Source organism: Mollisia scopiformis (assembly GCF_001500285.1).
Source record: "Mollisia scopiformis unplaced genomic scaffold LY89scaffold_39, whole genome shotgun sequence".
In the NCBI taxonomy this organism is placed as follows: domain Eukaryota; kingdom Fungi; phylum Ascomycota; class Leotiomycetes; order Helotiales; family Mollisiaceae; genus Mollisia; species Mollisia scopiformis.
The window spans coordinates 92,847-120,137 of record NW_017263619.1 but is presented as its reverse complement, the minus strand read 5'-3'; the positions used below and the strand labels follow the sequence as shown (position 1 = coordinate 120,137).

At 48.3% G+C, this 27,291-nt stretch overlaps 9 protein-coding genes across 9 annotated transcripts; 5 read left to right on the top strand and 4 right to left on the bottom strand.

Annotated features, from left to right (window-relative positions):
* Positions 1-18: 18 nt before the first annotated feature.
* On the top strand, positions 19-2,535 carry LY89DRAFT_631908 (DNA mismatch repair protein MutL). The gene is made up of 3 exons (XM_018211290.1): positions 19-223; positions 275-454; positions 501-2,535. Exons 1-3 carry the CDS (start codon positions 125-127, stop codon positions 2,379-2,381), a joined length of 2,160 nt encoding a protein of 719 aa, XP_018061312.1. The 5' UTR covers positions 19-124; the 3' UTR covers positions 2,382-2,535.
* Positions 2,536-2,548: 13 nt separating this feature from the next.
* LY89DRAFT_631905 (26S proteasome regulatory complex, non-ATPase subcomplex, Rpn1 subunit) lies at positions 2,549-5,695 on the bottom strand. The gene is made up of 4 exons (XM_018211289.1): positions 5,379-5,695; positions 5,258-5,328; positions 2,724-5,204; positions 2,549-2,674 (listed from the first exon to the last, which is right to left on the bottom strand). Exons 1-4 carry the CDS (start codon positions 5,524-5,526, stop codon positions 2,645-2,647), a joined length of 2,730 nt encoding a protein of 909 aa, XP_018061311.1. The 5' UTR covers positions 5,527-5,695; the 3' UTR covers positions 2,549-2,644.
* A 114-nt stretch (positions 5,696-5,809) lies between these two features.
* LY89DRAFT_631902 (kinase-like protein) lies at positions 5,810-7,409 on the top strand. The gene has a single exon (XM_018211288.1). It carries the CDS (start codon positions 5,866-5,868, stop codon positions 7,114-7,116), a length of 1,251 nt encoding a protein of 416 aa, XP_018061310.1. The 5' UTR covers positions 5,810-5,865; the 3' UTR covers positions 7,117-7,409.
* Positions 7,410-7,755: 346 nt separating this feature from the next.
* LY89DRAFT_602320 (uncharacterized protein) lies at positions 7,756-9,831 on the bottom strand (the record flags this gene model as incomplete). The annotated part of the gene is made up of 7 exons (XM_018210239.1): positions 7,756-7,879; positions 7,931-8,029; positions 8,087-8,398; positions 8,450-8,541; positions 8,592-8,681; positions 8,733-8,823; positions 8,885-9,831. The coding sequence occupies 7 exons, from the start codon at positions 9,829-9,831 to the stop codon at positions 7,756-7,758; spliced, it is 1,755 nt and encodes a 584-aa protein (XP_018061309.1).
* A 985-nt stretch (positions 9,832-10,816) lies between these two features.
* LY89DRAFT_373642 (uncharacterized protein) lies at positions 10,817-11,624 on the top strand. Its single transcript, XM_018207070.1, has 2 exons — positions 10,817-11,132; positions 11,219-11,624. The coding sequence occupies exon 2, from the start codon at positions 11,221-11,223 to the stop codon at positions 11,581-11,583; it is 363 nt and encodes a 120-aa protein (XP_018061308.1). The 5' UTR covers positions 10,817-11,132; positions 11,219-11,220; the 3' UTR covers positions 11,584-11,624.
* A 311-nt stretch (positions 11,625-11,935) lies between these two features.
* LY89DRAFT_692035 (uncharacterized protein) lies at positions 11,936-13,074 on the top strand. Its single transcript, XM_018216458.1, has one exon. It carries the CDS (start codon positions 12,288-12,290, stop codon positions 12,753-12,755), a length of 468 nt encoding a protein of 155 aa, XP_018061307.1. The 5' UTR covers positions 11,936-12,287; the 3' UTR covers positions 12,756-13,074.
* Positions 13,075-13,700: 626 nt separating this feature from the next.
* LY89DRAFT_602190 (NADPH cytochrome P450 oxidoreductase) lies at positions 13,701-16,077 on the bottom strand (the record flags this gene model as incomplete). The annotated part of the gene is made up of 5 exons (XM_018210234.1): positions 13,701-13,718; positions 13,768-14,046; positions 14,100-15,675; positions 15,763-15,867; positions 15,977-16,077. The coding sequence occupies 5 exons, from the start codon at positions 16,075-16,077 to the stop codon at positions 13,701-13,703; spliced, it is 2,079 nt and encodes a 692-aa protein (XP_018061306.1).
* A 1,034-nt stretch (positions 16,078-17,111) lies between these two features.
* On the top strand, positions 17,112-25,641 carry LY89DRAFT_692032 (cell morphogenesis protein-like protein PAG1). Its single transcript, XM_018216457.1, has 3 exons — positions 17,112-17,529; positions 17,637-18,472; positions 18,524-25,641. Exons 1-3 carry the CDS (start codon positions 17,526-17,528, stop codon positions 25,277-25,279), a joined length of 7,596 nt encoding a protein of 2,531 aa, XP_018061305.1. The 5' UTR covers positions 17,112-17,525; the 3' UTR covers positions 25,280-25,641.
* Positions 25,642-25,677: 36 nt separating this feature from the next.
* Positions 25,678-27,224, bottom strand: LY89DRAFT_726084 (Aldo/keto reductase). The gene is made up of 4 exons (XM_018219026.1): positions 26,859-27,224; positions 26,644-26,808; positions 26,491-26,589; positions 25,678-26,416 (listed from the first exon to the last, which is right to left on the bottom strand). The coding sequence occupies exons 1-4, from the start codon at positions 26,994-26,996 to the stop codon at positions 25,823-25,825; spliced, it is 996 nt and encodes a 331-aa protein (XP_018061304.1). The 5' UTR covers positions 26,997-27,224; the 3' UTR covers positions 25,678-25,822.
* Positions 27,225-27,291: the final 67 nt, after the last annotated feature.

Sequence of the window (27,291 nt, the reverse complement as noted above, 5' to 3'; positions counted from 1 at the left end):
AACTTACAACCAAGTATTCGTAGACCACATCCAAAGCATCGATGTGCGTCTAGATACTTCTTCTTGTTTGGCGCACTAATAAACGCTTCATGGTTCGAGAAGCGAACCAAAACATCGCCATTCAATGGCCGAGCCGATGGAGATAGATGCGGAGTCTCTAAGGGGTACGAAGAGGAAGGCTGGCGAGCTTTCGGCTGGTGTCACAGCACCAAGACGTATAAAAGTGAGTAGCAAATAATTCGAAACTGCTGCTCTCATCCTAACTTGAGAACAGGCTCTTGATCCGGATGTGGTCAACAAGATTGCGGCAGGCGAGATCATCGTCGCTCCCGTTCATGCTCTCAAGGAGCTCATAGAGAATTCCGTGGATGCTGGTTCAACGATTCTTGAAGTTCTTGTCAAAGAAGGAGGATTGAAACTTCTTCAGATTACAGACAACGGTCATGGAATAAATGTACCATCTCGCGGCAAACATTATGAGCTGAGCTAATGTCCCTTAGAAAGAAGATCTTCCGATATTATGTGAGCGTTTCACAACATCTAAGCTCAAAGACTTCAAGGACTTGGAATCGATCGGAACTTATGGATTCCGTGGAGAAGCCTTGGCTAGTATAAGTCATATCGCCCACCTCACTGTCACGACTAAGACCAAAAACTCAACCTGCGCCTGGAAAGCTCTGTACGATAGTGGACGTCTCAAGCCAGCCAAACCAGGCCAGAGTGCGGACCCGAAACCCACAGCAGGTCGACAAGGAACTCAAATCACTGTGGAGGATCTGTTCTATAATGTTCCTACTCGACGACGCGCTTTCCGATCTGCATCCGAAGAATACAACAAGATTCTTGAAGTGGTTGGAAAGTACGCTGTTCATTGCGATGGAGTTGCATTCAGCTGCAAGAAGTATGGCGAAGCTAGCACCACCATCTCAACGCAATCCAATTCCTCCACGGTTGATCGAATTCGCCAGATCCATGGAACATCTGTAGCGAACGAGCTTATTGAGTTCACATCTTCGAGCGAGAAGTATGGCTATCGTGCGCGAGGTTGGACAACAAACGCAAATTATCATGTCAAAAGGACTACACTACTTCTCTTCATCAATAACAGATCCGTCGACTCGAATAACATCCGGAAGGGGATTGAACAGACGTACTCAACCTTCTTACCCAAAGGTGGCCATCCATGGACATATCTCAGTCTGGAGATTGATCCTCACAGAGTCGATGTCAATGTCCACCCTACCAAGCGAGAAGTCAACTTTCTGAATGAGGACGAAATCATTGAAATGATTTGCACTGACATCCGGACGAAGCTGGCCGATGTAGACACAAGTCGAACGTTCATGACACAAACACTGCTTCCTGGAGCCAGAGTACCACAACCAACCACTGGCAACGATGATTCTCGAGCTCCTACCCCCACAGGAGCGACACCAAAGTCAAGACCCTACGAGAACAATTTAGTCCGCACTGATGCCAAACTCCGGAAGATTACAAGCATGCTACCTCCCAGTACAGCAAGAACAATTTCTGAGACACCAGGACCACCCGAAGCTGGAACAAACGACATGGAGTACGAACAGTCAGACCGCGAACCAGTAACCTGTCGCCTCATGACGGTAAAAGATCTTCGAACCGAAGTACGCGATGACATGCACAACGAGCTGACCGAGATTTTCGCTGGGCACACCTTCGTCGGTGTAGTTGATGAGCGTCGACGTCTTGCCGCCATCCAAGGCGGAGTAAAGCTCTTCCTCGTTGACTATGGCATGGTCTGCAACGAATACTTCTACCAAGTCGGCCTCACAGACTTCGGAAATTTGGGGGTAATCCGCTTCAACCCACCCCTTGACATCAAGGAACTCCTCGCCATGGCCGCCGAGTACGAAAAGGAGAGTTCGCCGCCAGCTAGCGAAGAAGACGACTTCGAAATCGAAGAAGTAGTCGAGTTAGTCTCAGCCCAACTCATTGATCGTCGCGAAATGCTACTAGAATACTTCTCTTTCGAGATCTCAGAAGAAGGACAACTAATCAGTATTCCCCTATTACTCAAAGGCTACCTACCCAGTCTCGCCAAACTCCCACGCTTCCTGCTCCGGCTGGGACCACACGTAAACTGGACATCCGAAAAGGAATGTTTCGAGACATTGCTCCGCGAACTAGCCTCTTACTACGTCCCCGAGCAACTTCCACCATCACCCGGACCAGAGGGACTAGACGACGAACTCAAGGCAAGAAGAGAAGAAATCGTCAAAGCCGTTGAACATATCCTGTTCCCAGCCTTCCGAGCACGATTGATCGCCACGAGACCCCTGGCCAAAGGCGCCGTTGTAGAAATAGCCAACTTGAAAGGGTTGTACAGGGTGTTTGAGCGTTGCTAGATGTATCTAATCATCGTTGCTACTGTGGGTTACAGGCATTGCACATATGGGCGGCGGTAACAATCTTTTACAAGAGCATAGCATGCATCATACAGTCTGGCGTCTTGGCTCATATCTTAGAAGCATTTGCTCAATGTAGACATAGTATGAAATGGATTCATTGAAAAGCCCGATTGTTTTTTCATCTATCAGTTTGTAGGTGATGCTTTCGCGAGATCAGGTCTACCGCTATTATACAGTTTATTCATCCCATGCCAACTCCCCTAGCTCTTACCATCGTCCCAGTCTGGGTTCTATATCTGCGTCAGTTTTGGTGAAGAAATCAATGGGAACAAAGCTCACCTTTCTCAGAATGACCAACCCCTCGAGGTTGTTCGTCAATGGAATATATTGCTCGTCCTCCAACTCTGCTCGCTCACCATACGCCAATAACACAGGTGTGCTCTGTGTTTGCCATCCAGTGATAGTCTTTGGTCGACCTGCTTGTCCAACAACGTCCACTGCTTGACCGACTCTGACATTGACTACCAAGGGCTTAAGATCTTCATCGAGAGTGACGAGGAAGCGAGGATGCATGGCTGTGACAAGGAAGTAAAGGAGGTAATGTGACTTGTCAGTAACGAATTGCTTGGCATCGATCATGGCAACCAAGACTGAGAGAAGACCAGCAGCTGAGACTCTTGACAATACTTGTCGGTCGGTGTGGAATGGACTGATGGAGAGCGTGCCCTTGCCCATGTGGAGGAGACCTTGAGCAATTCGGACCATAAAGAGTGATTCTTGGTCTCGGTGATAGTAGCTGGCCAATTGTCTGAGCAGTTGAGCCAATCTGGCATTATTTGTTCCAGCACCAAGAAGACCCATTGCAAAGATAGCGTTGATCGCGACATCGTTATCATTGTCGTGACTGTATCTCGACAAGGTATCGTAAACTTTCATCTGGGGGTTGCTGGGACTGAGTAGACCCATTGCCAAGGGCACTGCTCTTCGGATGTTGGCCTCGCCATAATGCATCAGATGGCCGAATTGTCTGAGAACCATCTCTTGTCCCACATCTTCACCCATCGCGACCAATCCGAGACCAATGACAGCATAAGCTTGAAGGAGCTCATCGCCCTTCTTGTCATCGCTTTCCTCGATGTGGTCGTTACAGATATGCAACAACTCTTGGAGCTTCAGAACGGTACCCGTGCCAGCCCATGCGCAGATTTCAGCAAGTACTGAAGTTGGCTTTGACATGGGGTGGTCGATAGCCTTCAGAGTCTCTAAGATAACGTCCACTTCCTCTTGACGTCCGAAGAACAGCAATCCCAAACCGAGGGCCATGAAGCGAGTCCATTTATCCTTCAATTGTGATTTTCGGTCATCATCAAGGAACGTCTGCACGATCGCTTCGCTAACATCACTGTTGGACGATCCAACGAAGACCATTCCAAGAGATAGAGCAGCCATAGCAGAGAGTTGCATGTCCAAGGATGTATCACCAACGATTGGCAGCAACAAGGCAAGGAGATCTTCTCGATTTGAGCCAGCATATGCAAGACCGAGACCCATGATAGAAGCCACCCGGACCATAGGGCTCTTAGAATTCAGCTTCTCTTCGTCACCAAGAAGAGCCAAAGCAGGATCAGAGTCGATTCGTACACCAGAGTTCATGATACCAATAGCCAGGTTGGCACCGGCAAGTATCTGGTCTTCTGGGGCATATGTGTACTTATCGATCTTGTCAAGTCCACCCTCGACATCCCACAGTAACAGTGTACCCATGGAAGCGACTGTAGACATCATTCCCTCCTCCTTGGTCTTCCAAACCCAACTGGACTTCTCCTCTTCAACCATCATCATCTTGTCGTTACCAAAGCCAGCATTCACGAAGGCGTTGACGAATCCAGCGGCCAGGTTGTGTCGGGCGGAGTCTAGGTTTGTCAAACCAGCAACGCGATTGCTCTCGAGATGGCTCTTGTAGATATCTTCTGTGGTTTTCGGGTCCAGAATGTTCAACTCCTTGCCGAGAGCCTTAAAGTGCTCGGACATCTTGTTGTTTCCTAGACATTCCATAATTATCTGGTCGTCATCCGTTTCTGATGGCAGATCTGGTAGCACAATCTGCTGTTTGGCAATGAGGAAAGCCATTTGCTTCTTGATTGATGCATCCTTTGTAGAGTTGAAATCGGACATGATTAGATCAACATCATTAAGACGGATCGCAAGTACAATCGCCTGGGTGAGCTGATCATAATGCTTGTAGATATCGTGCGCTGTTCGGAGGAATTGCTGGTCTTCTGGGTAGGTAAGGAGGTTGACCATGGTGACCATGTACAGGCAGACTCGAGGGAAAGTGTCTTTGTCAAGGAATTTTGGAAGCTCATCGATGATCTCAAGCTCGCTCATCAAATCGACAGCATCTGCTTCAGCATTGCTCTTTAGGAATAGAGGAACCAGAACTAATGCAAGATCTATGAGGTCTTGGTACGGCTCGTCGGCTGTTAACCTCTTGGTGTATACCTCTCCAAGTTCCAGAGCCAGATGTCGTGTGTATTCATGTCCCCAAGATCCAATGTCTGATGTAGGCGCCAGTAATCGGAACTTCAGTGTGTCCTGTCTATCTTCGTCCGAAAATGTCATTCCAATCACCGAAAGCACATCTGCGAGTGAGGTCTTGTCTTCTCCAGCGGGCCATTCTTCGTAAAGCTTCGTCATCGGCTCATAATGCGGTCGTAAGAACTTGAGGGGCTTCGGAACTGCGGTCATTGACGATGTAGAAGTTTTGATCGAGTCTTTGATAGCCTCCAGCGCGGATTTGTAAAGTGTTTTGTCAGACTCCTGTATTCAACCATATCAGCACTCTCCTAATGTAGGAGTGACATCCAACATACCGTCAAACGCTCAACCAGCATATCTAGCTCACTCTTCAGTTGTAGATCCTCTTCACTCAATTCTTCTGGTGCTGGGGCTACTGGTTAGCAAAGCCCTTCAAAGCCAAGGCTGGAATCCTACCTCCAATAACACCCTCCTCCGTCTTGCCATTAACGAGTGGCTTTCCATCCTTATCCTTCTTCACCTCTTCAGCTTTGCTGGGCTCTCCGTCTATTGCCTTCCCCTTTCCCTTGTCAACAGACTTTGGAGGTTCGCCATCCTGCGCCATCGTGACCCGTTCGAGGAGGATTTGTCGTAAAGGCAGAAGGTATTAAGGTAATCCAGCTGATCGCAAAAGCTTCGTAGAGTCTCGAGGATTCGTGATGCTACAAAACAACAGCGGTGAAGAGCGTGGGTGAAGAGTTGTCTGTTGTTGTGGTTCTGTCAGGCACCTCAAGCTTCCGCGTACAGAGCTTCAACACCGCGAAACGAGACGGCTTGCTAAGTAAGCGAGGCTGTTAGTTCCAACAAGGATCAGCACGGCCGTATTATTTTTGGACGGTAGAAAAATAAATCAAAGTAACCCCACGACAAAAAGTACAAAAGAAATTCGAATAATTCCGCCAACATGCGTCTCGATACCAAGGCGATGCGATATCTGACCGTAGAGGACTGGAAAACTCTCACGGCGGTCGAAACGGGTTCCAGAAATCATGAAGTGGTCCCAACACCATTAATCGGACAAATTTCTGGTCTGCGAGGAGGGGTACACAGAAGTATATCTGCGCTGGCAAAAGTTGGGCTCATTGCACGTCTGAAGAATGCAAAGTACGATGGCTACCGACTTACGTACGGAGGACTCGATTATCTTGCGCTTAACACATACCGGAAAAGAAAAGATGTCTATAGTGTCGGGAACCAGATTGGAGTTGGTAAAGAGAGTGATATCTTCGTGGTCGCAGATGAGAAGGGAGTACAGAGAGTATTGAAGATCCACAGACTTGGACGAATATCCTTCCGAACAGTCAAAGCAAACCGAGACTATCTCCGAAATCGATCCTCGGGTTCCTGGATGTACATGTCTCGTTTGGCAGCGTTGAAGGAGTTTACATTCATGACAGCTCTGCGAGAGAATGGATTCCCGGTCCCCGAACCGCTTGCACAATCAAGACATACCATCGTCATGTCTTTAATAGACGCTTTTCCCATGCGCCAGATATCATCCGTACCAGACCCTGCCTCCCTCTACGCCGAAATCATAGCCATGATTCTCCGTCTCACTCAATATGGTCTCATCCACGGAGACTTCAACGAATTCAACATCCTCATCAAAGAAGAAACCAAGACCGAGACCGTGGACGGCAAAGAGTCCGAAATCCTTACACTAACTCCCATTCTCATCGATTTCCCCCAAATGGTCTCTGTCGATCATGCCAACGCTGAATTCTACTTCGATAGAGATGTCAACTGTATCAAACGATTTTTCGAGCGTCGATTTCATTTCACAAGCAACCAGAAAGGACCTCACTTTGCAAACGCTCGGAAGCTGATTGGCAAAGATGGCGTTCCTAGACTTGATGTTTCTGTCGAGGCATCAGGCTTCTCGAAGAAGATGGCAAAGGAACTAGAGGCATACATGAAGAAGGTGGGTGTGGATGGTGATGGTGATCCCAATGCTGCTCGAGGAGACGAAACTTCTGACGAGGAGGAAGATGAAGAAAATAGCGAGGAGGGAGATATGGAAGAGGAAGCACTAGATGGGGCGGAGGACACGATCAAAGTACCGGCACCTCATGTCGGAGATAGTGTTATCCATTCATCATCTGCTGCTGTAGATGATGTTCCCATATCCTCTCTTCATATTGCTGAGAAGACATGATACTCTACACTGTGGGCAGCGTTAAATAAAGTGACCAAGGTAGGATTCAAAAGTCTTTAGAGTCAATCACAGTGCAGAGATTTTCGAGCGAGTGAAGGTTGTCAGATACCCACTGATCTCTAGCATCAGCTCTATGGAACTAGTTTAATCGGCCTCATCACACAAGTACAGGCACAGTCAAATCAGATGCAAAGTATTGAGGTATGCGTTCAATTATGCTACAAGAAGCCACCCCGTAGGTAGAATACTAGCCACCCGTGCCAAGCAAAGAGATGTGTACAATGAAAAGTGCTGCTTCTGATATCCGTCCGTCATCAATACTTGACATGAAGTGATGTCGCGTGCCAGTAATGTCAATATGCCACACCTGAAAATGCCGTTGATGAATCGATGCGATGTACCAGTCGCAAACTCGAAAGATATTGTAGGTACCTACGAGAATGAAACATAGGCAATGCTGACAGATATGTATGTCGGTTGATCGTCAAAGCATCTAAAGTGACGTATTATTAAGTCGTAAAAGGCGTTGCTGCATATGATTGTGGTGCACCAGGCCGTTTTATGACGCCCAAAACCCCAAGATCAAAGCAATGTCGGAAGTAAACAAATACAGGAGAGAGAACCTCGTAGTTCAATCATCTAAGACTTACGAACGGATGGCGATTGAGAAGCACCACCGTGAACAATGGCAGGAGAGTCGTTGTGAACAGTATCCTCGTTGGAGCCGTCCTCAGAGATGGTGGGTGTGGAGCTTGAGACTTTGCTTGAAGAAGTTCAGCTACACGTCTGCGGGCCACTGAAGTGGATGACTTACTCATCCTTGTTCTTGTTGGGGGTAGCCTCAGTCAAGGAGAGCTTGACATGGCGATCATGGCGATCAATGTCCTTGAAGTTAGAGATCGAGCCACCGGAACTGTGATGCCAATTAGCCCCTTGCTCAACAGAGTTGGTGGGATGCAGCTGGACTTACCTGGTACCAGCAGAATCACGCTTCCATGAACCGCTAGCTCTGGAGACTGGCAGATGACGAGCAATCTGCGAAGTTCGTGGAACGAGTGGAGAAGGCATGACAGGAGACAAAGCGAGAAGCTCAGCTGGAGCACCATATGCACCTACATTGTATTCGTTGGTTCGGAATTGACGACGCTCAGTAGTGATTCGCTTGAGGTCCTTTTGGGCAGGAGTATCGGCATAGCGGACTTGGAGAAGAAGTCCTTCTTCGCCAATTGGCTGACCATGGAAATTCTTGATGATCTCCTCGCAGACATCACGACTCTCAAAGCTGTACAGAAGTTAGTCACCATAGAATTCAGTCCAGTGGAATAGTTTTTACCGAGCAAATCCGACACCACGGCTGTTCTTTCGCTCATCACGAAGAATTCTGCTGGAAAGAACTGTGTAGTCCATGAAGATAGCACCAAGCTCCTGGAAAGATGTCAGCGAGTCAATCAAAGCTAAGGACAGGAGTTACAAACAGCTTCAGTCATGTTCTTTGGCAGATTGGAGACATAGAGGTTGGTGGATTGCTCATCACCTTCAGCCTTAAGACGGGAGTTGAAAGACTCCTGGTGGAATTTAGAAGATGTCCTGAATCCACGCAGAGTGGGTGGACCTACCCTAGCAAATCCAACCTCATAGCCCAGCTTGTAGAAGCCACGAATGCAGAGCTCAGAGTCACGGACATCTTCATACTTGGCAAAGCCAAATCTGAAAATTGTTAGCGATGATTGATCAATGGAATGGGATGGAGAGTCAAAAGTAAACTTACCCCTTGCAAGCTCCAGTGGCAGTGTCAATGATGGCCTTTGAAGTCTCAACCTTACCAAAGCGCTTAGCATATGCAGCAAGAGTCTCATCGTCAGTCTGTGGGTGAAGACCTCGAATGTAGACATTGCGATTGCCTGGAATTGGGTTGGACAAGCTCTGGTCAAGAGTTCTCATGCTCTCACGAGGGGTGAACACAGCGGGAACAGCTCGGGGGATAGGCGGGTGCTGGACGACCAGGGCATCAAGATCGACATTGATCGGAATGGTCTTGTAGGCCAAGGACTTCGCAACGTGCTGATCAGCATGTTGGATGGGAAGCTGCTGAGGAGATGGGGTAGAGCCAAAGGGAGAACGATTAACAGCGGCAATCTGAGTGCCTTGCTCATGGTGAAGAAGTGGTCCGTAGTTGGGAGTACCTGGAGCAGACTCGTTGGTAGTAGAGTAAGAACTACGGCGATTCTCAAGTCCTGGGACCTCCTTGTGAAATTGATCAGCTCGGTCAGGATAGTAGCCGGAGGTAGCTCTGCTGGGAGTGTATGGCATGATCGGAAATCCACCAAGGTAACCAGAATAAGCTCCTTGTGAGATATATGGCATAGTAGAAGCATAAGAGCTGTAGCCAGTCTCAGGGAGTTGACCTGGACCCAGTTGTGGCGCAGGATACATGGCAGGTGCCATCATAATGGTATTATCGGCAGGATTGTAGTAGAATTGACCAGCACCGAGGGCAGCAGCAGAAGCCAAGTTTGCACCAGGCATGGAGAAGCTGGCGAATTGATTCATCATCTGGCTCATGGCCGACGCGTCGGTTTGAGCAGCTTGAGGGAAGGTAGCTGGTTGAGCTTGAGACTCGCGAGCGGCGCGTGCTTGTGATTGAGTGTACATGTTGGAAGATGAACGGTTGTGGAAGGCGGTCTCTGATTGACTCGCAGTCTGTTGGTAAGACATGGTATTCTAGAAGAAGTTGTTGTCAGTCCAATCGATCTCAAGCTAGGAAGAAGTATTAAAAGTTTTCTGTGTGCGGGGTGCAAGCGCGAAAGTGGTCTCGCGCAAAACGCAGTCTGATGCGAAGGTACAAAGTAAAAGTGAATGGGTAACTTGATCGTGATAACCAGCCAAAACGCGAAAGAGAACGCGAACATGGCCGCAATGCAGGCATGGTTCTGTTCATGCAATGTACAGCAAGAAGCAGTGTGAGCAGAAAGGGAGAAAGAACTCACAGTCACAGCCTCTGGAACGAGGTTTGAAAGTCCGTATTTACTTAGAAGCAAGAAGCTGGAGCAGGCAGTTAGTAAAGGAGTGCCAACAATAGCTTCTAGCTGGACATACCTTGAAAGAAAACTGCAGGAGCAGGACTCTGTGTCGATGTCTGAAGAAGCGCGTGGCTATAACGCGAGCTTGTAGCTTCTGAAAGGTTGACAAGGCTGTACGTCGATGAAGAGTAGCGAGTGGAGGTTCTGTAAGATAGAAAGCTATCAAGCCAGATGGAGAAGTGTAGAGATTGTGATTGGGATGGATTGTTGTTGGTGTTTGTGGTGGGAAGAAGAGAAGAAGCGGAAACGGAAGGGAAACGTCCTCTTAAAAAAAGTGCTTGCCCAGACGTTGTGTTGTTGAGGCAGGAACTGATGCTGTAAGATCGCAAGTGGAAGGAGCGGCCGAGTTGTGCGAGTCCTCCGTTCACAACATCAAAATTCGAAGGCAGCTGCTAGTCACCACAACAAGGCCAGAACCAATGCAGAGCAGCAGCAGCAAATAACCTCCCAAGAACAGACCAAAATCAAACACACCCCGATCGCACACGGAATGATAGGAAGGATAAGTATATCGGCGCTCGACTGCTCGACGTCGCAACTGCTACAGCCAGGAACCGGTGGATGAAGATATTGCTACTGGCAACTGTGTATCCGTTCTGGAGGCCGGGGACAAAGGTGCCTTTATGGAAGTGATGATTGTGCGTGTGGTTGATCATGCATGCAATTCCACCAGTCCACCCTTTCGACAGAGCGCAGCACAAAGAGCAGGGTGCTGCTGCTACAGAATGATCGCTGCTGCACGCAATTGCTTCCAGTGCAAGGAAGAAGGCAAAGAGGCTTGTCATGAGCAGGCAAAGGAAGACCACCGCATGCTTCCGACTTGAGATGAAATTGCTTCTGCGAGTAGCGGAACAAGAGTGGATAACGGTGGGTACCTACTTTTTCTGTCTGCGGGGTCCAGATGACAGATTCAAAGAGCTGCGGGAAGCCATTAAGGTAAGACCATCTACCTTGAAAAGTGAGAGATGATAGAAGAGATGGATGGATGCGAAGATATGAAGCTGATCGCTGTACGCCTCTAGATATGTCTTTCGTTTCGACCCTCACTCAAACGACCCTGGCATCAGCTAAGCCGCCACGACTAGGTTGTACTGGTGCCGGGAGTTCGAGTAAGGCCAAGGGTCTGTTCGTAATATCACCAACAACGCACTTAATCCTACCTCATTTTCTGGACCTTTTGTTCTTTCCTCTCTATCGCTCTGGGATTCTACTATTGGTAGCCTTCTTCTGCTTCTGCGAGATATGTGCCGCAAATACATTCCAGCAGGACGGTGTGGTGATACTGGACTTGCTTCTCCTAGAGTTCGGCAAGGTCCTTGAGGACGGATCCACACCCGGGATCGAGGAAAGCCTGGTCATATGGTTCTCGGTATTGCGGGCCCCTTAAGGTGTGGTTCGAGCCGCAGTAGAAAACACCGGGGAAACAGCCAGATCCGACGTTGCGCATCTTGTCTGCCATATTCTCCCCTTAAAAGCCCCCAGTTGTGTTCTCTGGTAATGGGTTCGGAAGGCTTGAGACAGGCAGATGACATGGAACCTCCTTGCATGTTCTCCAGTCTCTTTTCAGAGCAGGCCGAAAAAAGCAACAACGCCTTTGCCCTTGCTGGTCAACGAGTGGATTGACAGGGGCCTTCGAAAAAGCGGATTCCTCGTGAAGGGTTCTTGTACTGGGAATTGAGCAACAGACAATTGGAATGATAGCTTTTGTGGCTATCTGCATTTTGAAGATTAGCCGACATCGATTATTCGAACCTCGATGTCGACATCCAGGTTGGAGCAGGTGAGGTTTGTCGTCGACTAGCGGATTGTGGGAGAGGATCTTGCATGCGACAGGGGCCATTTAACGCCCCTTGCCTCGCTAATCAGCATCTTTCCGACATCTTACACATCTTGACCTCCATGCTGTTTGCCAGCTCGCATCAAGCTTCACAAGGCGGAAAACGCAGGGATTGGTGGTGCCCACTCGAAAAGCATTGTCGATGTTTGTAACTCGTGATCGGGACTTTATCAAGTAGCTGGCCCGCAAATCTTGGAAATCCGAGTCTTGCCCCAGATTGCCCACCCTCACTAACCTCTTCCGGCGTTTGACACATGGTCTCTCGTTGGGTGAGCGGCATCCAACACCGAAACTCGAAGACACAAACGAGGGGTTCTGCGGAGAATGACAAACAGGAGCTGATCCGGCTTCACGAACGGGAAGTTCAGAATACCACGGACTTGAACTGTCAACCGTACTCGTGTAGCTTAGTTTCTGAGTCTATTTCAAACCTCAAAAGCACAGGTAAGCCAAAGTATCACTTCATATTCTCGGGGTCCACTTACCTACTTACTCCACTTCCTCGACAATCCCATCTTCCTCTGCAGTCAGATCTTGCGATATCTTCAACCTCCGAGACGACGATACCCTCTCAGACCTCGATTCGCTCACACGTCAAGTACAAAAAGCAAACAGCCGGGAACACAGCGCTACCTTTCCAACGAACCAGCTTCCTTCCCTCCCTTCTGCCGTATCCGCGCAACCCGCAACAAGTCCGTGCCAGAGCTATCTCCAAGATCTAAGCGTTGTGTGCCATATTTTGGCATGTGGGAACAGACGTATGGCAGTGAAGCGATTCGCAACAATTCCTTCTCAAGGATGCTGCCCGCCCCGACGAGAGCGCTTGTCTGTGCAGACGCTGCAAACGACATTTTGCGTTTAAGGCTGAGTTCGGATGATGTATTTCTGCGGGAACGGCAGGAGGATATAAAAAGAAACTCGAAAGAGTACGTCAGTCGCTGACTCGAGACGTGGAGGTACGAGAACGAACACGAGACTCGCATTGTTTTATGTTTGTGGCTAGAGAATTTGATTCACATTCTATAGCAGTTGTCGAATTCAATATCAATTTCTACAAGATTCACATTTCGATTCTGCACTACTGACGCTGGTGAATGTTCGTTTCTTTGACCTCACTCTCCTTGGACAAGTACCAAGGTACTTTCTTTACTCCCCAATATGGAAAGAAACAAACAAACAAACAAACTCAAACCCCCCATAAGCCTAGTATTTCTTAAAACATGCTTGTTCCTTGCAACTTTTCCTAACCTCCTCCTCCTCCTCCTTGTGCATCCTCTGACTAATGCTCACCTCACTTCGCCGCAAAGTCAATCATGGTAATTTAAATATCATTTTATTCAACTCATAACTACAACAACACCCAAAAGACCAACGACGACCGATAAAAAATAGAAAACGAAGCAGGAGAAGCCACCATTCTATGTAACGAGCTTGCATGCAATCATTATATCCCTCCCGTCCATCCCAAACTCACTCTCTCTACTCTCATTACATTGCAGGACCAAGAAGCCAGCCAAACGCGATTGATTGCACCAACTCCGCCACAACGCGGGAAAGGGGACGAACGAGGTCTAGATGCGGAGGAGGATGAGTAATGGATATGAGCTTGGGGAGGAGTTGGTGGTATGGTTTGTACAGTGCTAGGAGAGGCGGGATTGAGCCCGTTCTCATGACCAGACATCTTCCTGTGGGGTTTATCAGTATTAGTTCAAGAAGGGAGGAGAATGAACATACCTGGTACTGATTCGCAGAACGCATGCCCTTGACAATCTCCTCGGCCTTGGACTCAGGGATACCTCTCTGCTCAGACATGATCTTTGCCAACACGGTGTTGACTTCTCTAGCCATGTTCGCCGCGTCACCGCATACGTAGAAATAAGCCTTTTGCTTGAGGAGTTCGTCGACTTCTTTGGCGTGCTCTTGTAACCGGTGTTGGACGTAGACTTTCTGGGCACCTTCGCGAGAGAAGGCGGTGATAAGTTGGAAGTTGTCGCCGAGGTCTTCTTGGTATTGCTGTGGATTTTTGTTAGTGATTTGTTACCACTATGGGGAGAAAATGATCATACCTTCCACTCATCCGCGTAAAGGTAATCTTCTGTTGATTTCCGGCAGCCGAAGAAGAGGATTGTCTTTCCGACGTTCTCGCCGGCCTTCGCTCGAGCGGCTCTCTCTTGGACGAAACCTCTGAATGGTGCTACACCAGTACCTGGACCAACCATAATGATTGGCTTTGCAGGATCTGAAGGTAGCTTGAAGTTGGAGTGGCGCACGTGAACAGGTACGTGAACTCCGTCGTACTTGTTTCTTGGCCCAGTGATCTCGTAAGTGAGACCATGGGGATCTGGGTGAGGGTCTCCATGCTGTTTTTGCTTCAATGCTAAAAGATAGTTGGTAGTAACACCCTTCAATGCATCTGCTCGTCCAGGAATCTCCATTGATTCGACCACGGCTGTGATTGAGATTTTGTCCTTCTGGACATGAGACGAAGATGAAATTGAGTAGTACCGAGGTTGAACTTTGTTCAGTCCTTCAATGAAAGCTGAAAATGGAATGTCGGACCACTTTGCTGAACTGCACACGCTCTCCAACGCTTGTGCAATATTGACATATTTGTTGGTCATTTTCTCGTGGAAGTAATCTTTGTCAGATCCAAGTTTTCCCATCTCAGCTTTGGCTTCTTCAGTTGGGGCGAAAGGCGCCAGGGTAGCAATAAATTGTCGAGAAACAGGAGCACAGATTTCCATGTGATACCTGGCAATCGCATCGTATGTTGTTGGGGTTGGGAATGGGACTTTCGCAGTTGCGTCTAGAGCCTTAACGCTGATGACACTGTCTCGCTTGGAGATCAGGCCAAGAACATTGAGGAATCGATCGACCTCCTTTCCTGCATTTGTGGGCCAAACTGCAATATGATCTCCAGTGGTGTAGGTGAGGTTTGATCCACTAATATCAATCTCCATATGCAAACAGTTTCGGTCCTTGACAGTGAAGAGCTCCTTTGACTCGGCAATAGGGGCAATGTACGGGTTGTGTGCATTGTAAGGACCCTTGGAAGTACCTTCGAGGTGCATCTTGTTTGGCTCACCCAGATACACTTCTGGAGAATCTTTCGTCAAGCCTTCTCGCTCCGTAATGCCAAACACTGGTTCGTAGACGGCTTCTCGCTCTTCGAGACCCATCTTTTCAGCTAATTCAGTCCACATAGGATCCTTCCAAGCCAAGAAATCTTCTTCCATGGTACCAGCACCATCATCTCCCTCTCCTGCTGCGCCAATTCTTGTAGCACCAAGCTTTTCCAGTGCTTTGGAGACATTTCGGACCATGGAGTTGTAGTGCTCATATGTGTTGTTTCCGAGGCCGAACGCCACAAATTTCAGATTTCCAAGTGGGGGATCCCCACCATTGGCGAACGAAACATCATCCCCATTTATGAATTCGTAGAAATCGACCGCATTATCGGTGGGCTCACCCTCTCCATAGGTGGCCAGAACGAACATTGCGATCTTGTCCTCAGGGAAATTGTCGAGGTTTTCGTAATCGTAGTCCTCCAGATCAGCTACCATTGTCTCGAGTCCGAACCTTGCCTTCCCTTCTTTGGCAAGTCTAGAGGCATAATCTTCTGCCGTGCCTGTCTGCGATCCACTAGAAAGGAAATATTAGCATGAGTTTCGACGGATTGTAAGAGAGCACACGAGTGAGTCTCTCAAGGCGAGGCAGAAATTGACGTACTAGAAGACAACCACGTTCTTCCCAGACTCCTCCATCTTCTCAATGATATTCCTCGTCTTCCCAGGCTTGTTGCCATTCGCGGCGGCATAGCTCGAGGCATATGGACTATCGTCAGATTAGTATTTTCACATGCCATAAAGCTCTGGGGCCATTTGGACGCAGTCCCGGAGCTTTCGTTGAAGATGACTATATCCTCAAGTGAAATAAGACATACTCTTTAACTATGCCCCAGTAGGTGCCCTTGGTGAAGTACGCAGCAGTCCCGATCAGCAGGACTGCGAGGACAATGATGTCCAACGTGTCAAGTTGCGCCATGGCGGTTTTCGGTGTTGACAATGCAAGAACAGACCCCCCCGAGTATTTAAAGAAGGCAGGAGAGTGATATAGGGCAGCAGAACGGATATTCAGTAGCGGGCCTCCTTCGTCCTGGCTTATGGTCAATGTCGGATTACTGGCTGATCTGTTTGTTGAATAAATTGTCGCTGACTGTCAGAAGTTCAGCCTTCGCTCCTATCCGAGCTCGCAACCCTAGCGATAAGATCCACCCAAGGAAGGCGACTAACCGGCCGGCGGGAAATGTCCAAGAAGTTGAAAGGCTACTGAGACAAAGATGAGATACCCGGGCGAAGTTAGATGAAGGGGAAATAGAATAATAACAATTAAAAAGTTCTAGAATCTAAATCAAAGGTGTTCTTTGGAGAGAACCGGGTTCGCTCGCATTCACATCGGTTCATTGATCCCGGCCAAGATTGCTTCGGAGGCGGTGAAGTTCCGCTTCGACGTTTCTATGATTCCTTCATTTTCTAGAATGGCCAGACTGCTGCAGGTCATTATTGTTTGGCTCTTGACCTTATTGCCGCCGCATTATTCCTAGTCGGTGGTCTGACAATCCAACCCAGCGTTCCGGCGTCGAACGTCGACATCGCTTTCCGCACCGTGGAGTTCCGGACGCTGTACCCCATTTCAATCCTTCCCAGCCATTGAGACTTTCTTCATATGCTCTCCGCGACTCAGTCTGATTCCGGTGACCCTACCATTTACTTCTCTTCCTCGTTTCGTATGCCATAAGCAGCTTGGCCTCAATTATATTGCCCCTTCATACTACCTAGGTACTCGCGTCCTGTGCCACACGTTCATAACTGCCGCTGTCCATTCATTCAGTCGTATTCGTACATTTTAACCTGTGACGGATCTTCAAGTACGCGAAAGTTACAATCGAAAAGGGGTCTACGAAGAATTGGATTTGGAGGGAAGATTAAGTTGAGGAGCTCTCATCCAAAATATGGAACCCGAATCTAGATAGAGGGGAGAATAAAATTGTGGCTTAGCCCCCGCCTCAGCTTGTGTCTTGCAGAGACAGAGACAAGTTCGCTGCTATGGCTGACATAGAAGTGAAAGTTGAAAAAGGGGGTCTTTCAATCTGATATGACAACGATGACCAAAGAGGGAGGCGAAGAACAAATCGAAAGCTTCCTTTTTTCTTCTTACGCCGCCGCCCTTGCTACACAATCAACCCCTTGAGCGATCGCAACTGACTGGGATTCAACGCTGAGACTGTCTATTGGCCTCTGCGGAAAACTTCATGACTTTATGCTAATTGCGGTGAGAAACCACAAAACACCAGAGAAGACTTTCCCAACATCTGCAACAATGTGTTGAAAATGTGTCGCCGTTCTTAGAGATGCAATGCAAGTCTACGAATTCGTCCCGAACGCGTCTGCCCTGAAATGCTTGCCCCTGGCACGTGAGCCGCATCACCAGTGATGAGTTGAGTTCTTTCCTCTCTCGACACATCCCACCAGCGTTTCACATCAAGCACTTTGAGCCTCCATATCTAGTTGACCTATTCTTGCTAACTGCTGCTCAAAATAAAGGTCAATCACCAGACAGCTTGAGCGAGAGATTGGGCTTTTCGCCGGTTGACTTCGATGTTTGGTCCCTGAATCATTCAAACACATCAACACCAACCTTTGCCAGATTTGGCCCGGATGCAAAAGATATTCCTGCGACCCAGACCTCGGCGTCCCAATCCAGAGACCTTCAAGCCCAACCGTCGAAACTCTCTCCGCGCCTTCTTGGTGGGAACAGGCTGAACGAGTCGTCGAAAGCCCACAACCGACAAACGTCTATTGTTCACGGCTTCACTCATTCTCGGAATGGGAGCGCATCGTCGAGTCCGCTGAGTCCGCAGATGCTCATGGCAGCTGGCGGATCTGATGCATCAAGTATGGGGGACACTGCTTTTACGCCCAATCTGGGGTTGAATAATGGAGCTTCCTCTACTTCGAGCAGTACAACTCTACCAGAACGAACCTCATCTGCCGCAGATGCCAATAATTTGACACAGAGGAGGGTTGAACGAAATCATAGTGGAAAGAGCAGTAGGGACCATCGACATCACCATTCGCATTCGAGGCACCATCACAAAGAGGAACTCAAGACCGTTGGCGAATATGCCCTCCATGTCCTCTTTACGTCTTTCATTGCCCAAGCCGAGGAGAAGATTTCTCAATGTATCACTATACCTTTAGATCCCGAACCTCAGATTGAACAAATATGCGGACCTGGTGTAGACCCAACCTTCGATCAATTGATCTCGGCACTGGGACATATTGCGAGCCAGAAGCCAAAACCTCTGATTGATTCAATGATGTTATGGCGTAAGAATAAGAGTGATGCTGCAAACGAGGCGCGCATTCAATTACAACAGGTAAGTCTGCAAGACGAGCTTTGTTTACTTTCTGCTTACAATATGGCCCAGTCCAGAGGAAATGCTCTTCCAGGACCGATGCTGCGAAGAAACACAGAACCGATCCATATTTTGCCAGAAGATGCACTTGCTGCGAATAGCTCTCCCTCGATTGCCGCGCGTCAAGAATTCGTTGCTCAAGCTGAGCGACGTTCAACCGCTTCCATATACATACTGTGTCGAGTGCTGATGGAGGTCATTGGTCAAAGTACCTTGAAATGTATAACACCCGAAATGGAAGAGAAGCTAGAGGGTATCATTTTTGGGCAGTTGAAAATTGCGGATGCGGATCAGCTCAACAACTCGCCCCTGAAAATGGCCAACTGGTTCCTCTTCAGCCAATTACTGGGAACAATGAGCGAGATCAACTTTGAAAGCGTTGCGGACAGGTTTATTACGGATCTTGAGAAGTCTCAGAGAGATTTGGTAGTAAAAAGCCCCGTGAATAGAGAAACAGAAGGGAGAATGGAACTTGTGCTTGGCGGAATGAAGCATTTGCGCATCAAGATATACCCAGAGGATGCTTGGGATCACGCTTGCGACTTCATGATATCCCTTGGACGTTTTTTTGCCAGATCCCATGGTCACCGTCTGAAATATGCTTACTGCCAAGCGCTCGAGATTCTTCTATTGCCAATCGCTGCAAAAGCCAACACAGAATTAAATCTACCAAAGTGGACAGAAGTCCTGGGCACGATCGGACCGCGTCTTGCTTCTATGTTCGTCAAGCCTCGCCACTGGGCTATTGCATTTCCGTTAACTGCAACCTTACTTTGTGTTTCCCCCGTTGAAACTTTTTCAACTCAGTGGCTGCAACTTATCCTTCCATTGCAACCAAAATTTAAAGACCGATTTGCTAGGTCAGTGTGCTTACAGGTCATATCGAGACTACTCTGGACTTATCTCTACCGAACGTCAGATACTCAGGCTGCTACCATTAAAAAGCTTGAAGAGGTCCTAAAACTTGTCCTCCCACCAGGCCGAAGAACCTATCTCTCGACGGAGCCTACCATTGCCGATCCGCTGATACAGATCATCCGAATAATTGGTTACAAAAATCAAGACTTCTGCTTCCGGACCATCGTCTTCCCCCTCATTAATGCGGATCTGTTCACTTCCGGCAAAGAACTAAAAGTTGAGCAGCTGGAGCCTGAAAGAATGGTCATCGGGATCAGAGCTTTTCTTGCTATAATGTCCGACTTAGAGAAGGGAGAACAAGGCCGACCACCGTTTCCGCAACATTATCAAGCTCTGCCATTTTATGACAGGATGCCAACATCTCCTATCATGACCGCGCCACGTAGTCCACCTCTTCCTCCCGAGGTGCGTAGTTCGGAGGATCGCTTGTCGAGACCAGTTCTCACTACTTCTTTGAGTGAGGTAGGCAGAGAGTACTATGCGAAGTTTTGCGAGATTCTTGGAAAGATCACCATAATCTGCGACAATACGTTTGGGGGTCAAGCCGTGTTGGATGAGAAGTTCAACAGTCCGGCACCGAAGACACCTCTGGCAGAGAGCTTCAATTTTGCTCGTCGTGACGATCACCAAAGCCCGAACGATCAGAAACAAGGGTTTTACGAGCTTCTACATGTTGCTGTCCAAGCGCTTCCCCGATGCTTATCTGCTGATATCCCTTTCAATTCTTTGGTTAATCTACTTTGCACTGGCACAGCTCATGTCCAGTACACCATTGCAGAATCATCAGCACAATCGCTCAAATCCATCGCCAGACAGTCACATGCCCAGCAGGTCACGATTGGCTTTGCTCGATTCATATTCAATTTCGATGACAGGTATTCGACCATGTCAGATGGCGGTATGCTTGGAGCCGGTCACATCGAAAGTACTCTGAAACTATATGTCGAGCTCCTACAGATCTGGATTTCTGAGATCAAGCAAAGGACTAAAGATGCTGCCGCCGATAGCTCTGAGGATGGAAGTCCTGACAAACGCAGTATGCAGCTCGATCTTTCTGCAATATGGGCTCATGTTGATGAAGTGGAGTCACACGGCTTGTTCTTCCTCTGTTCTCAGTCGAGGAGAGTTCGAGCTTTTGCTATCACAGTCTTACGCCTCATCACAGAATTTGATACTGCCCTTGGTAAAGATAATGGCAGACTCATCCACATTCTTGAGGGTGACTCTATGCGGGTAATGGACTTCAACGATGAGCATCTGTCTGTCGCAGAACGAAGTAGACTGCAGCGTGGAATGCGTAAGAGCAATTCACAAAGTGCTCTAATTGAGCTCTGTAGCAGCGAGGTCTCCTATGATACAACTTTGTGGTTCAAGATTTTTCCAAACCTCATTCGGATCAGCTACGAACGTTGCCCGTTCGCTGTCACACTAGGACGGGAACTCATTTGTAACCGCATCCTTCAGATGTACAAAGTGATCGTTGCTCTTTCAGAACCAATCAGAGGACCTCCATACGGATCTTTCGATAGATTTGAAACGGGCAGTGGTCGGCTACTCTCGAGATCGTCAACTACACCACCAGAAGTGGTAATTGAACAGTGGAAGTTGTATTTGATTGTGGCTTGTACCACATTGTCTGACAAAGGAGGGCAGCAGCCGCAGTCGCCCCAGGCAGCTCAGCATCTACGCAAAGGATCGAAGCAGAGCCAAACACAGGAAAAGATCACCTCTGCTCGATCATTATTCAAGTACATCTTACCACTCCTTTCAGCCGGTCCAGCCTCGATACGAGACGCAGTTGTCGTAGCGTTAGGCTCAATCAATGTCAATATATACAAAACCTTACTTGAAGAGCTTCAAGGGGCGGTCAACAAATGTAATGACGAGGCTAGAGCTCGTATCCATCAACGCACAACAAGTAGTCCAAAGCGGAACAGAAAGTTCGACTTGCTACGAACCGAGATCACACATGTCTACAGATTGACATCATCGTTCTTGAAGGAGACAGAAGTTCATCAAGACGACTGGATTCTTAACAACCTTGTGGTATATACCAAAGACCTCAAATTGTTCTTGATGGACGACGAGGTTCAGATGGATTGGGAGTTCCAAAAGCTTCGAAGGCACTATTGTGGACTGATGGAAGAGCTATTCGAGGGTATCAACCGCACGAAAGATCCTTCTAGGTGGATGACATTTGAGTCAAGAAAGTCATCGTTTGCTCTGATGGAAGATTGGTGTGGATTCTCACCCAATCAGAACCAGATTCGCGTGCGCGAGGACAACATGAGGCAATCAATGATTGACCAACAGACGCTGGCGAGCGAGCGAGGAACCGTGACTGCCGCAATGGAGATCGAGAAAAGGAATCTTCGAACGGCTGCCCTTAGTGCCATGGCTGCCTTGTGTGGCGGGCCAGTTAGCATCACCACTGAGAGCAGAGCAACCTTGCAATTCGACATCAGAAGAATGCTCTCCTGGATTGACACCATCTTTAATTCTGGAAGCGATCGCATGCACGTCATCGGTAGAAGAGCTCTCAAGAATCTCATAGTACACAACAAAGACTATCCATATCTCCTGGAACATTCAATTGCTAAATGCTACATGTCAGAGCAGTCAAAGGTCTTGGAGAGTTACTTCTCCGTCGTCACAGATGTTTTGATTGAGCATCCTGATTACCCGATGCCATTCTGGAAACTGCTGTGCATTGGTTTATACACTCTTGGGAGCGAAGTCAGCGGAATTCGATCAAAGTCTGCCCACGTTCTGCGAGCGCTAGAGGAGAGACAGCAGAAAAGCTCGAAAATTCAAGACTACGACATCAGTATATCAGACAAGACGAAAGCCGTTTACAAGCTTGCCCAATTCGAAATCTCGAAACGCCTATCAAAACAACACTCAGAATTGGCATTCATCATATTTTCCGAGATGACGATGTATTTCAAGGAAGTCCAGGCTTCTGCACAACGGAATATGGTTGCTGCTATCTTGCCTTGGGTTCAAATCGTTGAACTCCAGCTTGACCCAAATGGTGGACCTACCGCGCAATCGTACGTTCTTCTAGCAAACTTATTCGAAATTACCATCAAGTCCAGCAGCCACCTTCACAATGAGGTTCAAGCCTTGTGGCAAGCTCTTGCGACTGGCCCCCATGCTGGCAATGTTCAACTTGTTCTGGACTTCATCATGTCACTCTGCCTAGATCGACGTGAGCAAAACTTTGTGGAATTTGCTAAGCAAATCGTCGTGTTCTTGTCAAGTACTCCTGCTGGAGTTAAGGTTGTCGAGTTCTTGTTAATGCAGATCACTCCTAAGGCCATGATACCGAATGAGAAGCGAGAACTTATCCCACCTCCTCCAGATACTGGCAAACTTCCGTATCTGGCCGAGCTTTCAGAAGCATTGCCAATTGGTGCCAAACAGGCTGGGTTCTCGCTGGGCCAATTGTCTTTGATTCTACTTGTTGATTTGATGGTATCTCCCGTTCAGCTCGTTGCGGAGAATGTGCCGCTCCTCCTACAAGTCGTCACCGTATTATGGGATCATTACATACCCCTGGTACAAGAGCAAGCTCGTGAGATGCTTATTCACCTCATACACGAGCTGGTCATATCGAAGATCGATGATGACCAGTCAGCAACTAAGAAGTCGATTGAAGATTTCATCGAATCTGTACGCAGCCACGATCCCAAAGTCATTTGGGCATATGAAGACAATAATGGGAAAGTCGATGACCAGGACAACAAAGTTCCTGCGGGAATGGAGCTGCTCTCTACTGAAGTGGTGAAGAAGTTCGAAATCACTTACCCTGGTATCCAAGAGCAATGGGCTAAATTGTCCCTAACATGGGCGACTTCTTGTCCTGTGAGACATCTTGCTTGTCGGTCATTCCAGATCTTCAGATGCATTCTCACATCTTTGGATCAGCCTATGTTGGCAGACATGCTTGCCAGATTGTCAAATACCATCGCCGATGAAGATCCCGATGTGCAGACCTTCTCGATGGAGATATTGACTACACTCAAGACTTTGATCTGTAAGCTAGACCCCGGAGATCTCATTAATTTTCCTCAACTATTTTGGACTACCTGCGCCTGTTTGGATACCATCAACGAGCGAGAATTCTTGGAAGCGTTGGGTATGCTGGAGGAGTTGCTACAAAAGCTTAATCTGAATGATATAAGTGTTCGGCTGCTACTTACTGAAGGCAGGCCACCTAGATGGGACGGACCTTTCGAAGGTCTTCAGCCACTGGTTCACAAAGGTCTACGGTCATCAGTGTGTTTTGAATCGACACGCAAAGTCTTGGATAAACTTGTCCAATTACCGAATGATGAGCTCATTGGCGATGATAGTCGGTTGCTGTTCGCAGTCTTGGCAAATTTCCCTAGGCTGCTGCACGCTATGGACCAGGATCTAATCGATGCGGAGAGTATCAAAAGTGCCGAAATTTTGGCTACTATTGCGGAATTGCAGGGCTACTCTTCAATATCAAGAGCACTTGGTGGATTCGCAGCTTCAAGATATCGGTCCAGCAAAGACTTCCTAGCTCAACTCGTATCTGCTCTCAGAGAAGCTTTCTTCCCGCAATGGGAATTTGGCAGTCTCACGTTTCTCATGGGGCTACTGACCAACAGTATCCCGTGGGTCAAAGTCAAGACTATGCGCATCCTATGCTCTATCATACCTGATATTGACATGCAGAAGCAAGAGATTGCCTCTCACGGTCCTGATCTGATTTCACCACTTTTGAGATTATTGCAAACAGAATTCTGTATGCAGGCACTCGAAGTTCTGGACCAGATCATGACTATGACTGGTACCTCTATGGATAAGCATCATTTGCGTATGAGTATGACCAAATCCTCGTCCAAAGCGATACGAAAGGAATACGAACGAACGCAGAGCTTGTTTGGTATCCCGGAAGAGTCTGGATGGTCGATTCCTGTTCCTGCCAAGCATGCTGAGACAACAAGAGCGAACGTCCACGCCGCATTTTACATGTGCCAGAATTCCGAGAATATGGACCCTGAGACTGCACGTACTCCAGAAGTCGAGTTCCACGTGGATGACTTCCAGTATGGCTACTTCCCCGTCCCAGAACGAACAGAAACCATGATGTCGGATGAAGGTCGTGGTGATGGCAATATCGGTGATCTCATGATGAAACTCGACAGCTTGGACGATTTCTTCGAAGACAGTCTTCAGAGTCCCACGAGCGATGGTCGTTCATCCCGAACCATCACTGAAGCTGGTTTTGCTAGCGAAGGCTTCGAGTCTGGCGCGCAACTCTACGACGAACAAACTCTCCCGATTCTCCATCAATCCCTGGCCCGAACATCGAGCGTTGCCTCGTTTCAAAATGGATTTGCAGACATGCGGTCCTCAACGGCGATGTCGACTCAACAACCAGCCATGAACCCGGGAGCGTTTAGCATCGGACCTACATCCCGCCCGGGAATGCACTCCCGTTCCGTCACTTCACCTTCCGCCCCAGCATCTTCGTCCTCCCAAACGACTCTGGTTCCCCTCACATCTTATACCTCAGATGACGACTATACCGAAGAAGTGTTCTCCGACGGAGACGAAGACCGTGTCGCAGCATCTGGCGAAGGTTCTTTCTTTTTAGAAAACATGATCAAACCCCTAGCCCAAGGAACAAGATCAGGCATGCGACGATTGACAGGCGGAAGGAGTCGAGACAACGAGCGAATGAGAGATAATCTCCGAGTCGAAAGGAGAGGTCTAAGCCAGCCTCCGAAGAGTCCGAGAGTCCCGAAGGTGCCGAGGGAGTATTTGGGAAAGACTACCAGTCCTGGGGCGTCGTCGAGCCTAGGAGACGTGTAATATATGAGAGTGAAGATCGGATGACATTTAATGATGGCACGAAGCGAGTTTGTTTTTGGAAAGAAACAGGAGAATTGTGAGTGTATAGTACTTGGGTGCTATTGCTTGGAGGGGCTGTTGTATACGATTGTAATCGTAGAATTTCATGTGAGATGTTGATGATCGAAGCCTGCGTTCTTCGAAACCATTTGTTCTCGATGGAGGGCCTTGATGGACGTCCGGATGTCCGTATCAAGCTGAAGTCTTCTCCGCTGAGTAGTGTCTGTACACATCTTGAAGATCAGATCAAATTCATTGTTGATCGCGAGCTTACGCATTCACTCAGCTCAGAAATCCCATATTGAAAACGACATTTTTTCGAGGTCATTGTTCGTTCATTCTCGTTTTCCACATTTCCACTCCTAAAAGTAACAGAACCAAGTGGGACATTCACTTTCAGTAGCAGCCTGAAGTCGGATATTGATCAATACTCAGTAATCTAGTCAACCTCAGACAATTTGATATTCCTATTTCCTCAACGAATTTCGCTCTCATACCACATATCTACAACAACCCAGCGTCCATAAGCTTCTTGAAAGTCGTGAAATTATCCCCCGGCGCCTCCGCCTCAACTTTCTTCCACATCGCATCCAACCGCTCACAAACCCACCCCTCCAACTTCCCCTTCCGAATCTCCAAAATCGTCTCCTCCAACTGCCTCGCCCCGCTGGCCCCAACCACAACCTGATCCCCCCTCTCAACGTCCAACCCACTATTCCACACCACCCACCGATACGCCACCCCCGCGGGCCGCTCCCCCATCTCCTCGCACAACGCTCTATACTCCTCCAAAAACTGCAAAAAATTCGGCTTGCCATATATCTCGTGCAGAATCTTCCCCAAGACGGTGGAAGGATCAAACGCCCCGGAATTAGAGCGGATTTGAGCGGGTGTTTTGACCAGGAAACCGGAGCCGAGACAGGAGTAGGCTTGGATTTTTATGTTGAGACGGCGGAGGAGAGGAAAGAGGTGGACTTCGTTGAGGCGCGAGCAGAGGCTGTAGATTGATTGGTAGACGGTGGGGAGGATGTAAGAGTGAGAGGTAGCGTAGGTGTGGAGTTCGAGGACTTGGGCGGGGGTGAAGTTTGAGATGCCGAACTTTGGGGGTGGTTAGCTGCGAGGGAAGGAGAGAGGAGGGATGAAAAGGAAGGGAAGGAGGGAAAGGAAGATACCTCGTCGAAATGCCCAGCCAGGTAGAGGGCTTGGATTCCGTCCATTGTGGAAGAGATGGGGGTTGAGGGGTTGGGGACGTGGAGGAGGTAGGTTGCTACCTGTTTTTCTACATCAGTTCTCCATTGCCTTTGCAATCATAAGGCCAAACAAACCTTCTCAGTCTTCAACGCCTCGCTGCTCTCCACCCACCCCTTTATAATTCCCTCTTTCGTCGCACCCTCAGGTGTCAACCCCATTGCTGCTTTGGTGATTATCTCAAACTCGCCAGAAGAAGCGAGGCCTTCGTTACCGAGGAACTTTTCAGATTCTCCATGACCCTATATGTCCTTGTCAATTAATAATACTAGGAGGGAGAGAGGGGACATACGTAGTGACGAGCAGTGTCGAATGCTTTGATTCCGTATTTTCGACATATGGATAGAAGTTCTTGCTGTTTTTGGAGGGAGGAGGGCTCGTTGTTCCAGTAGCCGACGCCGAAGATGAGGTAGGGTGATGAGGTTGTCATTTTTGGATTCCTTCAGGGTGAGGGATATGGGGAATAATAGATGAACAAGATGTTTTGTTTGAAGGATAAGTGAGGTGAGGAATGTAGGTACTTATGTCATGAGCTCGACGCAGGAAACTCCACATTTCATGTCCAGCTATGAATCCCAGGCTCTGAAAATCCTGTCAGAATGAACATCCCTCCTGACCCTCGTCGTATTCACCAGGTGAGCAAACGCAATTCAATCAGTGTATTGGACTTGAGAGCGAGTATCTCAAAGTTTCAAAATTTACGTGATCTAAGAGCCGCGCATTCG